The sequence below is a fragment of the Lepidothrix coronata genome, unplaced genomic scaffold, assembly GCF_001604755.1.
Source record: "Lepidothrix coronata isolate B3197 unplaced genomic scaffold, Lepidothrix_coronata-1.0 Scaffold86, whole genome shotgun sequence".
In the NCBI taxonomy this organism is placed as follows: Eukaryota; Metazoa; Chordata; class Aves; order Passeriformes; family Pipridae; genus Lepidothrix; species Lepidothrix coronata.
In genome coordinates this window covers 3,544,730-3,558,989 of record NW_016690266.1, presented here as the reverse complement: position 1 = coordinate 3,558,989, position 14,260 = coordinate 3,544,730, and the positions used below count along the sequence as shown (strand labels likewise).

The following is a 14,260-nucleotide window of genomic DNA, read 5'->3' as shown; positions in this document are numbered from 1 at the left end:
ACTTCTCAATGTTCTGTAATTTTTCACATGTGCAAAGAAAGATCTCGATATCACGCTGGAGAACACAAATGCAACTTCTACAGGGCTGTGGCTGTATCATCAACTTTTACCAATATTAAGTGGTTTCAACAACATACCTGTTTGCAAATCACAATATTAGCAGTGCCTGGGGTTAACGTGATAACCAGGCTTTGCCAGCTGTGTGGGGATTGTTGTGAGGGTTTAGCAAGCACGAGGAGGCAGGTGACCATTAGGGAGACTTAAATACCACATCTACCGAAATAGAGAGGGGGAACTGGTTCAGTGACCCAGGCATACGTTGAGCTGTGGCTGAGTGACAGGAGCGCTGTCATTCCACAGTAATTAGGCAGGTACACACAGATCTCCCTTGGCAGAAATGGTTCCTGAGAAATGGTTTAAGGGGTACTTTTTTTTTTTTTTTTGGAAATTTGGGAATAAGATATTGTAGAGCAGTTTGTTTTTCATGCTGAATACGAGTGACCCAGTCAATGACAGGAGTAGGTACAGAGTCCTCCTTCTGCCATAGCTTGGCACCTTTGAGGGTTTTTGTGGGACAGAGTTTCCAGACCCTGCTCTTCTTTCCTGTAAGAACTGGAAGACATGGCAGGGTGATTTCCAGACTTGGTACTTCCCTGCAGTGCACAGCAGGAAGGTTTGCTTTCCTGACTCAAACTGTGTCAGAAAAGCCTGATGGCATGGGCAGTGGGCTCATGGTTGGAGCCCTTCGTCAGCAGTGCCAGGCCAGTCCTGCCAGTCCTGCCAGCCCTGGAACAGACACTTTCTGACCCAGGGTCACGTCACCAGGCCTGAGCCACTGGCACTCTTGTATTGGCACTACACTGAGCAGTCACTGAGGCAAAAATTTTATATATCCCAGGTAAGTGCCAGGATGCTGCACTGGGATAGTTCAGGTCTTTCTTTCTGGTAAGTCCCAGTAGAATGAGAAAATTTCAAATTTTATAATAGATGCTTTTTATATTAATGGTAGGTTGATTAAGTCCCATTTTTTCTCTAAAGTATCTTCTGCTTTGCTGAGCTTCCAGATCAAATTCTTGTCTTCCCATACCCTTCCTGCAGTGGTCAGTTCCTGCAGTACCTTCCACTGACTAGGTTTAGCAGTTCACATACTTGGTATGTTCTGTTTCCGTAGTCCATACACTGTGAAAACATCTTTCCTTTTCTATGTATGCTAAACCCTACTTTTCATTCCTTTCTTACAACTTTTCAGTGTACTTGAAAGTGTGTTGTGATTGCCAAATCCTTAATTAAGCAAATTAATTGTTAGTTCAGTCGAGCTAAACATTTGTGTAAGGATCTTGTATGATAAAAGGCTAATTAAAAAAAAAATCTAATAATTTAGTAGTTGCAAAATGCAGCACAATATGTTTAGGTATAGAATAGATTGTTTTAATTTCAATTTTATTTGTGTATTTATTGACGATCCAACAGCCTTCTGGCTTATGTAATATGGTGCAAGCTATGTGCAAAGCTGATGTGCAAGGCTATAGGGAAATAAATAACACAATCTGACTTGCACAGTCTATTTCCATATCGCTGGCATGATGAGCTACTTTGTTGTTTGAATGGAGCAAATGATGTTTGGATTCAGTTGATTTATTGACAGCTCTGTCAAACTGCCACAAAATGAAACAATAATGCAGCCACTAAATATTGCAGGGAAACATGAGGAGGGGAGCAGGGCCTGCCGGGAGGGTTACCCCAGTGATGTGCAGGAATGCCATCCTGATGGGGAAGCGCTGCTCTCTCTCCGATGGGGAAAAATGAACTGCTATTCACACGCTTTTCTTTCCGTAGGGAGAAGCTGTCTGTGGCTCGGCTGCAGCGGGAAGTCGCACAGAGTAAGAGTGAAGGAGCCATGGTAAGCTGCAGCCACTCGCTGCTTTGCAATTCTTGTCTTACTGCCTCAGGCCGTCGGTACGTTTGGTCTTGCTGAAGGTTGTCACCGGAGCACTAAGGCTGTCCTGGACATAACAAAGGGTTGCTACGATGTATTCATAAATGTGAGGAAACTCAAGGCTCTACCTTGGCTTCCTTGGAAAAAGCATGGTAGAGAAAAGCTGTTTCCTTTTCCTGCTGATGGTCCTTACTGGAGTTGGAAGCAAGGCAAGCACGGAAATGCAGTTTCAGATCAAAATGTGGTGGATTTACTTGCCTGTTAAATCTTGGCCAACTACAGAAAAAATGGAAGAACACAAGCATGAAAGCTTAAAAAAATCCTCAATCTGATAATTTTGTAAATCATGTAATGCTTCTTGTATCTTCATTTTTCACGTAGCAATTAATGAGATTAGCCTTGTGAGCAAAAGATGAAATGGCAGATTTTTGGTTAACCGCAAACCTCAATTTATAGAGTGCCTTATCTCTTCACAACAATTTTCGTTAGGAGCCAACATGTGCTGAGTGTGCTTAATTACTTAATATCTAAGGAACCGTTCCCATCTGTTAAGGAGTTTGTATGTCCCTGTCTTAAGATAAAATGTCTTAAGCTTCCATGGGATAAAGCAGACCCGTTCAAAAACCTTAAAATCCAAACAAGTCCCCTTGAACATACTCGTGGAACTGCTACTGATCTGAGTGAGTTGCATAGTTGATTGTGAAAGAATTTTTGTCCCAAGTTTGTCTAACTTAGTGGGGAGCAGCCGTAGAAGGTCTCTGGAGAATGGATGCTCCATGAGCTGTGTGATATACGGTCCTTAAAATCCCACCTGCTTCCAGTGAGTGCATTTTATAAATCCTTAGTGATTAATACAATGAAGTGAGATTTGGAGGGACCTAACTAAGTCTCCTTACTTAAGTAAGGAAAAACCAGCTCTGAATCTATTGCTCTTACCATGGCCCCACCTGGCTCTGTAGATCTGGGAGTGCCTTGTGGGGGCTCTACTGGGACAGGGGCTCTGAATGGGCTCTGAGTGCCTTGTAGAGAAGGGAAGGAGATGAGTAGGGTTTGCTCAGGCAGGTATGGCTGATCTGCCCTGAGCCCCTGCTGCGTGCCCATCTTGGCTGTGGGAGTCTCTGCCCTCTCCCATTCAATGTGTCTGCCCTGGGTCTGCGACAAGGCTTTGTTAGCCACAAGAAGATTTTGAGATGGGGTTTAAGAGTTGGGAAGCCTGGCACAGAAGTCCTGGAGGAACTGAGAAACAAACTTTTATCAGGTTGAGTTGCAATCCAGGAGTCCGTGACTGAGATAAAACTCCTGCTGCCTCCAGGAGTAATTTTGCCGGAGGAAGAACGGCAAAGATCAGGCATTGGATTTGCAATTGCATTTCAGTTTACAGTGTAAATAAATGTCAAAATCTGGGAAGAGCTGTTTACTCTATTTAAAATATTTTCTTTTAATTTTTTTAAACTAGCATTCCCTTGGAGGCATAGCAATGGTATAATATATTGAGTGTAAAATATACTTAGTGGGATAATCCAAAACTTTATGAAATGAGCAATAATGATTAACCTTCTAGAGCTAGTAATGCTTTTGGTATATGTACCAACCTCATGGTCTCATCTGCGGAGTGTCAGATACTTCTTGTGCCTTTCAGTATGGGCTTGTGGGATTAATCACATCTCCCTGCTAACTAGGGTGTAATTTTGCATAATTTGTTGGGAGGCCAAGTGTTGTAACCCATTAGGAGGTGACAGGTAGCTCTATGGGTGTGCAGTCTTCCCTCAAGGTAAATACTGGGTAGTTTTTCCCCTCTTCCCTGAGGGATAATATCCACAATTATCCTGCAACTAGAGCCGAGGGCAAGTGCGCCTGTAGAGACAATTTCTTTGAAGCAGTTGATGTATGGAAAGTTCTTTGTGTCTCAGAGCTCGGAGCTGGTGATTTTAATATGGAACACAGCAGTCATTAATTAACATTAATGAACTTGCTGGGCTGTGAGCAGTACGAGAGCAGTAAGGGTCCAGGGGCTGGAGTATTTGAACACAATGGGAGGCCGGGAATGAAGTAAGTTGTGTAGCTGTGTTACCACGGTGTGCAGCGAGGAGCCGGCAGCACACACTGGGTTTGGAGCAAACACCTTACAAACATTCATGGTGAAATTTCGGCGAGGGATTCTGAGCGAGCAGGCTTTTGGCGAGGCTTCCTCTGGAGAAGTGCTGGCTGCCAGCAGCCTGCCCGCAGGGCACTGGAGCCCATGTGCTGCTCTTTTTGGTGTGATGGACGTTCCCTGGGGACAGCATGGAGTCCCCTGGGGCTGGCAGCGAGGAGGCCAGGCAGTGGTACCAGCCAGCCACAGGGCACCCGAGGGGCTGTGCTGTGCTGTCACCGGCTGCTCCTCTGGATCAAAGGGATGGCAGCCCCCTGCAGCCTCTCTGCCAGTGACAGGCCACAGCTTTATTTAATCACTAATTAGCTAATTGCCTTGACTGGCTCCCATTTTGGTTTTGTTTATTGTGCTGGTTAGATTGGCATGAAGGTTTTTGGGGAACTAACTCCTTCATTTGAGAAGAGCGCAGGTGGCAGCACATGCCACCTTTAATGCAGTCCTCAGTGTCTCACTCAGTCTCGTGGAGAGCATTTCTTACAGCAGATGAGAAGCATGGCAGGAAGCACGATGGGCTGTGCTGCCACACTGCTGCCCTGTGTCCCAGGAACTGTGCAAATCACTGCACAAGCCTTTGGCAGGATGGCACCTCATTTAATACCCTCTAGTGTTTCCTACTTCTTTGAAAAAAAACCCCATTGTTTGGGTTTTGCTGTCACAGATAGGTCATGAGGGTAAGAGGTGAGCACGTTATGTAAACCGCACTCCTAAAGGGTGAGCAGGGTCAGTGAGCAGGGAGCGTGTGCCTTGTCCCTGTGTGTGCTGCCCTGTCACTGGCATGCTGCAAGGACATGTGGTGCAGTGGGTTTTCCCTGTCCTTCCTGCTCGGGTTCACCCAGCATCACAGGAACTGCTGCAGCCAAGTATAAAATCAATGACAAATACAAAGCACACACTGTAGAAACTACTTAAGCTGTGGTATCTTTGCTCAGAAATGGGTTTGTATATTTGTTAGAATAACATCAGGTGAGCAATGATGAAATGCATGTTTATGAGGAGATGTTTTTCTGAGGACATTTCAGCTGAAGCCGGAGATCAGGCAGTGTGTGCTGTGTGTGGTACCAGTGTGTGGGCACCACAGTGCTCCCCAAAATGATGGGCTTTTAATATGTCCCAGAGTTATGTTCTTCATGACTGATTTGTTACTGGAAGGTACTATAGAAGATGAAATGAAGATACTTCATTTCAAATAAATGTTCATCACCAAAAATATACAAATAATCTGTCATATGTTTTTTCCATATGGTTGTATGGAAAATCTGAGACCTCATATATTGGACTGAGTATGCATTTATGCCTTATTTTCATTAGGAGAACTGAATAATTCAGACTGAATACCTGACAATTGCTCAGGTTTCTTTATTTTATGAACCACCATCAGTAAATATTGATTATCCATTATCAAAATGCAGAATTACTTACTGCTAAACCATCTCCTGAAAGTTTAAGCAGCACTGAGCCCGGATTGCTGTTTGGCTTTTCCTGTCATTCACAGTCTTTAATTTCACAGTGTGCATGTTCACAATTTTCTTAGTCATATCTCTTCTTACTCATTTTGTAAGGAAAAAGGAGACAATCAGTCTGCCTGTGTACAGTTCTTACTGCATTTGATGGGGACTGTGCAGGTGTCTGTGGTGACAGAGATCCCATTATTAAAATAAGCAGCTTTCAAAGCAGATCACAAGTTTTTTCAAAACATAGTAAAGACTAAAAAATGCTTTAGTCATCAAAGTATTTTTTTATTTTTTAAGTCCATGACTTTAGACCTTTGGACACAAAATATGACCAGGAAAAGTGTTCATTTTGGTGAAGTTTTCTTAACAGTGAACAGTGCTGGGTTAGAAAAAATATGAGAAAAATGCTGCCACAGTTTACATGGCAGGGTTCTCATGGCAGAGTAAGTATTGTGTTAGCAGAAACTAGTTTAAAAGCCTAAAGTGCCCCAAAAGTATACACAATTATATTGTGTTTTAATAACATGGATTAATTTAATAATTAGACAAAAAAGTTACCTTTTTTTATTTGATACTTGTATTTATATCCATGTTACACAGTTTAGTTAGTTTGTACTTCCCATCCAAGTCCTTTGATTTGACTCTATTTTCCATTAGTTCAGTGGCCTGTAACCTACATAAAAGAAATTGTACCACTCTGGCAATTTAACTGTGAAGGTTAAAGTGGGATGATATTGCCTTTTATATCTACATGGGTTTCACTTAGGGTGGGCCCTAGGCTCTGATTTACCATGTGTCCTGCTGCGTTTTTAAGTGATGCAAAGTGATTATCATGGGCTCTTCCCGGTACCCGTCTATTCCACACCTGCACCCTTTTGTTAAAAACCCACCATGTTAAGTGAATGCGAGGTCCCCATTGAATAGGTTTCCACCCTCTGGTAATCCTTCTGCATTAGATTGATTTATGAATGTATCAGATTCTTTGTTAGCATGTAAACCACTAATTAATTTAAAGCTCTCTGTGGAAAAATTAAAGCCCTGGTTAAGGCTTTCAACAGGCTCAGATGGTGCTAATAATGGAAAAACAAGTTATATTAATGAGTTTTGATGTGATCAGCACAATTCTTGCTTTACAAACAGTTTTTGCAGTAAAATAGTGGAGACTGCAAGTATTTTAAATAAAGAGTGGAAGAAGGAAAAAGAAAAGGCATCAAAAAACTCGCAGCGTCAGTAAGATGTCCCATTATTATAAGGAACTGAGTCACTTCTGCTTGTTACAACTTTCTTAAAAGTAACGTGTTTAGATATATGTAACAGCCTCCTAAAAAACCATGGGAGGTGCAATCCAGTCTTTTTTCCAGGTTGAAACAGAACTTGTAATCAGCTTTGAAAAGATCTGCCTCTTCTCATCAGGCACTGCCAAACTGGAGCGTTCACATGGAGATGGATGTGTTGAAGTGCAGAAAAGGTCTTTACTGAAATGGTATTAAAATCAGTAGAAAGTCTGATATTCTCAGCTTTCCAAACTCCCGTGGGTTTTGTGTGCAATTTCAGTAGTTTGCTCTTTCACTCAAATTCAGGCTTTTAATGTGCATGCTAGTTCTTGGTGAGAAGAAAGAGGAGATCAGACCCTGCCTTGCTAATGCTTTGTTGAGGTGGGTGACATGAAGTTGAAAATAGAAAGCCAAATCTCCATCTTTTTTTTTTTTAGGTAGCTGAAAATGCACAGTTACAGAGGCAACCCATGACTATAGGAAATTGTGCCTCTCCTGGGAGCCACATTTACCTCTCCAGGCCCTCAGCGCTGCCAGGGCTCTGAGACTCAGGCCACCATCCTGGCTCTGTGCTCGGCACCGCAGCTGGTATTAATGCTGCCCCATTAATCAGCTAGCAGGGAGTCCTCTGAGCACGAGCATGGTCAGCATGCTCAGAGGCCCAGCTCTTAACATCTGCACTATGTACCTTGTTTTTACAGAAGAGGGGGAATCCTGAGGTTGCTCTTGAGCCAGGGTCTTACAGATGGCAGCACAATGTGCTGCCACGAGCGCAGAGACGCTCACTGTCACCAGCATGATGAATCTCTGCCAGTGCCTCCGGCAGCGGGGAAGGCTGTTTTTGCAGGAGCACCCTGGTCATTTAAAAGTAGAGGATATTTGGTAATAAATGAAGTGTTAAAGATGAGCTACGAAAGGCTAAATTGTCTTTCTCAACTTCTGGGTCCTTACATCTGTGAAAGAATCTATCTGTGCTTTAATTAGAAAGCAGCAGAGGGAGAGGCAAAGGAGCTGTTTTGAAATGTTGCTTTGAATGTTAAATATCCCAAACCAGAAAGATGCAATCTGTCCCTTGTTCTGCCCTCTCTGTGAAGCTGTGTATTTATACACAGTCAGCCATCCTGTCTGGCTCCTTTTTCTGAGAAACTTCATCATACAGACCTCATGGAAAACTCAGTGACACTAGCAGTAGTTTTAGCATCCATAATGATTATTGAAATTCTTTACAAGCCTAGTTTAATGCTCCTGGACCTCATTAGTTGTTCATACTTCATTAAGCCAAATGTCCTCATCCACAACTTTGCAGTTTTATTTTCAGTGGTTTTAAGATAAAACCTTGTGTCCTGAGTGTTTTCTTGTCGTTTGCTTCAAATTTGCAAATATGCAGATATTTTCATGTTTTGTATTTTAAGGCTTTTATGAATCCTAAGGATTCTCCATGACTTAAACTTGATGATACCTTTCAACAGTCGTTTTCCAATGAGATCCTGATTGCCTCTGCTCAGAACCGGCTGCCCTTCAAAGCACGGGTTACTCTTCCCTGGTTAATTCAGTTCTGAGTCCGGTTTATTCACCGAATCGCACAATAAACGGTTACAAAGGATTTCCTCGCAGTTCGCGGGGCGGCAGCAATTGGGTGAGCGCTGCTGGGTCGCGTCCGGGCGCTCCCGGCTCCGCCCGTGTGCCAGGAGAGGGCGCTGCAGCCAAGGGAAAACTCTCCCGGTAAAACACACGGGACCGGGAAGGGGCTCCTGGTACTCACCACTCCAAGGGGAGCGATGCTCCGTCCGCAGTTTTGGTGGTTTTTGTTCTGCTCGCCGCGGAATGCTGTCGTAGTCACCGGCACGGAGAGACCAGCACTATATCCAAAGGGGCAGGAATAAGTTTTGCCGCTCAGCTTGGAGCTCACCGAAGTGGTCTGTATCCTCAGCAAGCTGCTGCAAGTATTTAGGAGATGTTTTAAAAAAAAAAAAAGTCAAACAGAATTATGTAAAAATCACTGAACATGAAGAAAAAAAAAGAAAATACATCAAAACGCATTTATATAATGTTTGAAAGTAAAACAGGGGGCAATCTGTAGAAAGCATGTCATATCAGCTAAACTGCCCTCCAGTAGAAATTGCCATTTATAGATAACAAAGGCAGGGGATGTGTAAGTACAGAAAGGGCACATGCAGTCTCATAGCATCTATGGGTGTATGGAATATTGGAATGGCAGTTGGCTCCAGCATGAAGCAAATCCTGCTTTATGACTAGAAGCAGATGTATCCTGCTCTAGGCAATACCTCACCCCCTAATAGGAGTGATGTGCCCATGCACTAATAACAGTGAATTGCAGCCATTTTCATATCAAAGGTTAAGCTCTGCAATCCTGAGCTCCTCCAGGCAATGGCAGGAGTTGACTCGAGTAAGCCACACACTCAGTGGATTAATATTTTTGCAAGGATGACCTGAATAGAACCACTGATCTGCAGGCTGAAAAGGCAGAACATTTTTGGTCTGGTTTTATCTCTTGCAAGAAAGGGATCTCAGAGAGGACAGAATTTGTCACGACTTCTGAGGCTCTGAAGAGGAAAGGTGAATGTGTGCACTGGGCCAACAGTTTGAATTTTATGCAAACCAGAAGGTAAATTTACACAGATTAGTAGTAGTGAAACTGCTGTGATATACTTGGTGTTACAACTTCTTTCTCAATGTAGCTGGGGAAATTAGTGTATTACAAGAAGTAAAAGAAATCACTAGCTTTTATTTTGGTTTTGGTTGGTTTTTTGTTTGTTTGTTTGGTTTTTTTGTTTTGTTTGGGTTTTTGGGTTTTTTTGTGGGGTTTTTTTGTTTGTTTGGAGTTTTTTGTGGCCAGCAGTTAAACTGTTACTGTAGAGTTTATAATACTTACCAGCAACTGTTACTGTAAAAGGTCTCCATTGTTAGTTTGGAGAACAGAGAAAAACCCATTAATTTATCTTCTTAAGACTTGGTTCATACCTGTTCAGTTTTTTTAAAATAAACATCTTTTCTAGTGTTTTCAGGTTTTACTCTTTAATCATGTAGGCCCACTTGTAAGACCAAATAAAAACTTTTGTCTTACTGATTTGAGTCAGCTGATTCAAAACTGGTCACAATACCCATTGCAGCAATTCCACCCTTTTCCTGATGTTTCCATGTTGGTATCAGCTCTTCTGGGGGTTCTGTGGGGTGCATTACAGTATTTCTCATGATGATTTGGGCTTGTTACTGATCTCCCTTGTAAAGTATAGCTAAAGCAAGGCAGAGAGAATGAAGTGGTGCAGAAATACCAAATCCCCAACTTCTCCTCAGTCAAATCAAGCCCACTGGGGAGGTGAGCATTTCTATTGCTGGACAGGAGTAGACAGGAGTCTTTAATTTCTTCAGTGTTGTTGTCATGTAAAGCATCACTCTGATGATTTCTATTTTTTGTGACATATGGCACTAGTCCCTACACAAACCAGGGGTCCAGGAGAATAACCTTTTTTTTCTCCAGATGGGACAGAAAAACTTACCAGAAGGGAGAGAAAGTTTCTGTATAAATAGGGACAAATTTGTGTACCAAGAGTTTTGCTCAGTTGTACTGCTTCCATTAAATGCCCATTTATTTAAATGCATGCAGTGTTCCCAGATCTTGTTCCGTGAAGTTACTGCTGACCCTTGGAATGAGTCAGCTCAAGCAGTGCTTTAAATTACCTCACGTTAGAGTAAAAACTCTGCAACAAGTCTTTGTTCAGCATCCAACCCCATGCAGCCCTGATCCATAACTGCTCCATGGCACCAGGAGAGCATGGTAAGGTACTGTTGGCCTGTCCCTCTGGGCAGAGACAAAATGTACGTATAGAGGTACAGAAAATAATCTGTTGCAGGTGAATAAAAGAGAGAAAGCAGAAACTGGGGAAAACTGTTGGCCCATTTCTGACTGCTGAACACTTTGCTGGTAGACAGGAAAACGAGTCACAGCTCATCTGAGCAATATTTAAACTTGTCAATATTCTTTGTGCCATTAAGTTCCATGAGCTTTTTTGTTCTTTTCTCTTGGCAGAGCATAATCATCTCTCTGCAACTTCTCTCCAAGATTTAAAAGAAATATTAAAACATAGTAAGGAAATAATATCTTCCTATACCAAAATTATGTAACTTTGTACAGATTCATATAACTTGAGCAATTGTGAGTCTTCCTTTCTTTCCCTTCCCTACTACAGTCTCATAAACTTTAATTCAGTTTTTGCTTTGTCAGGAATTTGCTTTTACATACTTTCTGTTTGTTTTGGCTCCACGTCCATTGCATTGTGATAAGGCATCTTTTCATATTCTGTGGGATCTTTCATAATGAAGATCTCATGACATAGTTTTCCAAGTCTGGAACTGGTGATCAGACTTGCTTGCATGTCCTGCAAGAGGAGACTGTCTAGACTGTGGGAATGACTGTGATGTTTGGATTGTGTTATTTCCATACCGCTGGGCAGGATGCACTCTGTAGTTAGTCTGGAAACTAATGAAAGTGCCAGGCCTGATACAGGACCTTACCTGGCTGTGAAGTGGCTTTCCTTCATTCTCCAAACTGTATGGATAAGTTGTGCTTTCCATGCGATACCTTCCTGTGTGAATTTAAATAACCAGGTGCTTAAAACCCCTCTTTGCTACATTCATTAAGGGTCTTGTTCTTTAACTTCGGTGTCCTACAAGGCCTTTGCCACCTAAATCCTTTATAATCTTGGTAAAGATTTAATTTCTGATCTAAATTGCTAATTTGTAAAACAAGCTGACTCTTCCACTGTTTGTCTGTTACCTGTGTAAGAAAGTGAACTCTTTGGGGAAGAGGCAGAGTCTTACTGGGCTTCTAAATAGTGCTGATTGCTGCTTGGATGCTGGGGTGCTGGTGTCCCATGAATAGTCCCAGCCCAGCGGCTTGGGATGAATACTGAGAGGGGATTTGGCTCAGTATGCACAGTTCACACAATTATCATTTTGTAATTACATCTTTACGGTGCACATTGGTGATTGGCATCCACGGTGACATTGCTTATTTAGAAATGATTTCTGAGTGTTGGAGAAAAATTATTATCTCTTGGGAACATCCTGTTCCTGGTAGTAAATATTAAAATGTGCCCTGCGGCAGCGACTGGCACAGTTTTCCGTTTAAGGAACTTTTTCCGTGGATGTTGCTAGAGGAGCGGGTCAGAATTTCCAGGTGGTTGTTGGAAGTCTTGTTTTATGTGCTATTTCCTGATGTAATTCATAATAAAACACCTCAGAAGGGAAAACTTGTGATGTAGTAGATATGATCAAAAAATACACGCACTAATGAGAAGTTGAAAATTTCTTTCATACTAAAAGTAGACCTTGAGAGTTGTCCGCTGAGATAGTCCAAAGGCTAATTTGCAGTGGTCGTATCTTCCATCAACCGATAAAGGAAACCTGTCCACAAACTGAAATCGGTCAGAGGAGGTGAGTGGAAGTCGAGATGTGAAGAACACATGAGATCTAATGCATTTTAGAAGGAAGAGCTTGAGAAAGAACATAAGCAGGTCAGCAGAAACACCCTTGTGAACCCCAGGAAAAAAGGATATCAGCTCTGGAAATGTGTTTAATCTAACAGAGACAGGAAGGAAAAACTTTTCCTAGTTTTGCTCTTTTCATGTAGCTACTGACTTACAGTTAGGTGCCTGGGCAGGAGCAGGACCACCAGTACTCGGTGGCATTCACGCCTGTAAATCCACAAAAACTGAAACTGAACCAAACCCTTCTGCACCTGATTCCCAGGAACCCAGCTGTGCTTGTCTCTGCTTGCATGGTCAATGCAGCTTGGATGGTTCTTCTCAGCCTCATTTAAACAAGTTTGTTCATATTTTTCCTGTATTGAATTTGTTATCAAACTTGATGTCTTGAGTAGGTGACAAGAGCTGTTTGTTTTAGTAATATATTACAGGAGTTCCCAGAAGCACTGGCGAAAAGCAAATTTCCTGTACTGCAAATGTGCAGCAGAACTTATTTCTTTCCAAAGCTTAAAGACTATATAATTACAAAGAATTTGCTAACCCGCTGTTCATACTCCTTGTACCCAGTGGACAGACAAACTGGTACAGCTGTGAGTCAGGAAGCCTCTAAAGCCTTGCTGGACTGTCCCGATCCAGGGCAGAGGGGTCACTCTCCTGCTTTTACAGAGCATCTGCCGCAGTGAAAGATGAGGGAGCTGTGTGTGGAAATGATGTGAAACCTTGGTGTGCCGGCCAAAACATACCAAAAAATTCAGAATGACTCTCCTGACTGCTGTTCCAGTGCTCTACATGGTAGAGAATGCACATGGAACATCCTGAGTTTTAAATATGTCATTATGTGTTTTATTGTTGAGGAACAGAACTCAGCCTAATAGCTGGTGATTTTTTTCAACTAAGGCTGAAGGTGTGGAAGGGGCAGAAGAGGGGAGAGCTGCACTCCTTGGTTTTAGTAGCTGGTATTTTCTGTAGAAAAAGAAACATCTTAACATTTTCCTTTTCAAGACTTTCAAACTAACACTTGCATTTGTCAACATTGACTGTTAGGTTGAAAAAAAATAGATTTTTTTTTTAATGTCTTAAATGAGACAGGTATATGATTAAGTGCAATTAACAGATTAATTAGAATAAAGTATGGTTAGATACAACAAAACAATTAAATCCTATGTAAAAAAGATTAACATGAAGATCAGAGAAATAAGTGTCGGTGTGTTTATATCTGGTTTTGACCTTCTGCTGCAGAAGTGTATCCAAACTACCTGTTCTAGTAAGAAAGGAGACTAAAGGAGTAGAATGGTGGCACTTAGAGTTGAGCTGAATTTGGTCCCTGGAAGCACTAACAGACATTCAAGTGAACCTATTACTGAAAAGTGACACTGCACAATGATATCAGGTGAGACAAAGTCTTTTAATTACTCCAGTCTGACCCATGAAGAAATTAAAAACAGCATGCAAAATTGTTATTTTATTTTTTTAAGTTCTGCCAGGTACCAGACTTTCAAACTCGGGTTGGCCTCTGCAAGTTGAGTCAGTTCTTCTTCATGTGTGCATTGTCAGCAGTAATAAAGATGTTGCAGTGGCAGCTCTGTTAAAAATACCATCGAAGATATGGCAGACAACAGAAAAACCACAGCACTTGCCAACTGCCTGTAGCAATGCCTGTAGTGCTAAAGGGATGAATATGAAAAAGAGACACATTTGTCAGAATACTAAAGTGATAGGACTCTGGAATACATGCAAGGAACAGCTGAGTAAATAAGGTATCTTCTTTTGCAGTTACTTACCGACCATAAATGGACTCTACAAGTGAACACAGAAAAATTGTAATAAGATCTGACATGTTCATGAGCAATGCTGTAAAGAGCCTGAGGAAAAGAAATGCTGCATGGAAAAGTAGCTAGCAGCAATGTAGTGATGCCAGAGGTGTTGAATGTGTCAGCTGAGAA

The 14,260-nt window shown here is 42.0% G+C and overlaps 1 protein-coding gene across 1 annotated transcript in view; it reads left to right on the top strand.

The window, feature by feature from the left end:
* The window catches only part of NCKAP5 (NCK associated protein 5), a 372,817-nt gene that overhangs the window by 161,818 nt on the left and 196,739 nt on the right, over window positions 1–14,260 (top strand). Inside the window, exon 4 of the mRNA XM_017820947.1 lies at window positions 1,841–1,900. Within this exon, the coding sequence (XP_017676436.1) occupies window positions 1,841–1,900 (60 nt within the window). The remainder of the gene's footprint in view (window positions 1–1,840; window positions 1,901–14,260) is intronic.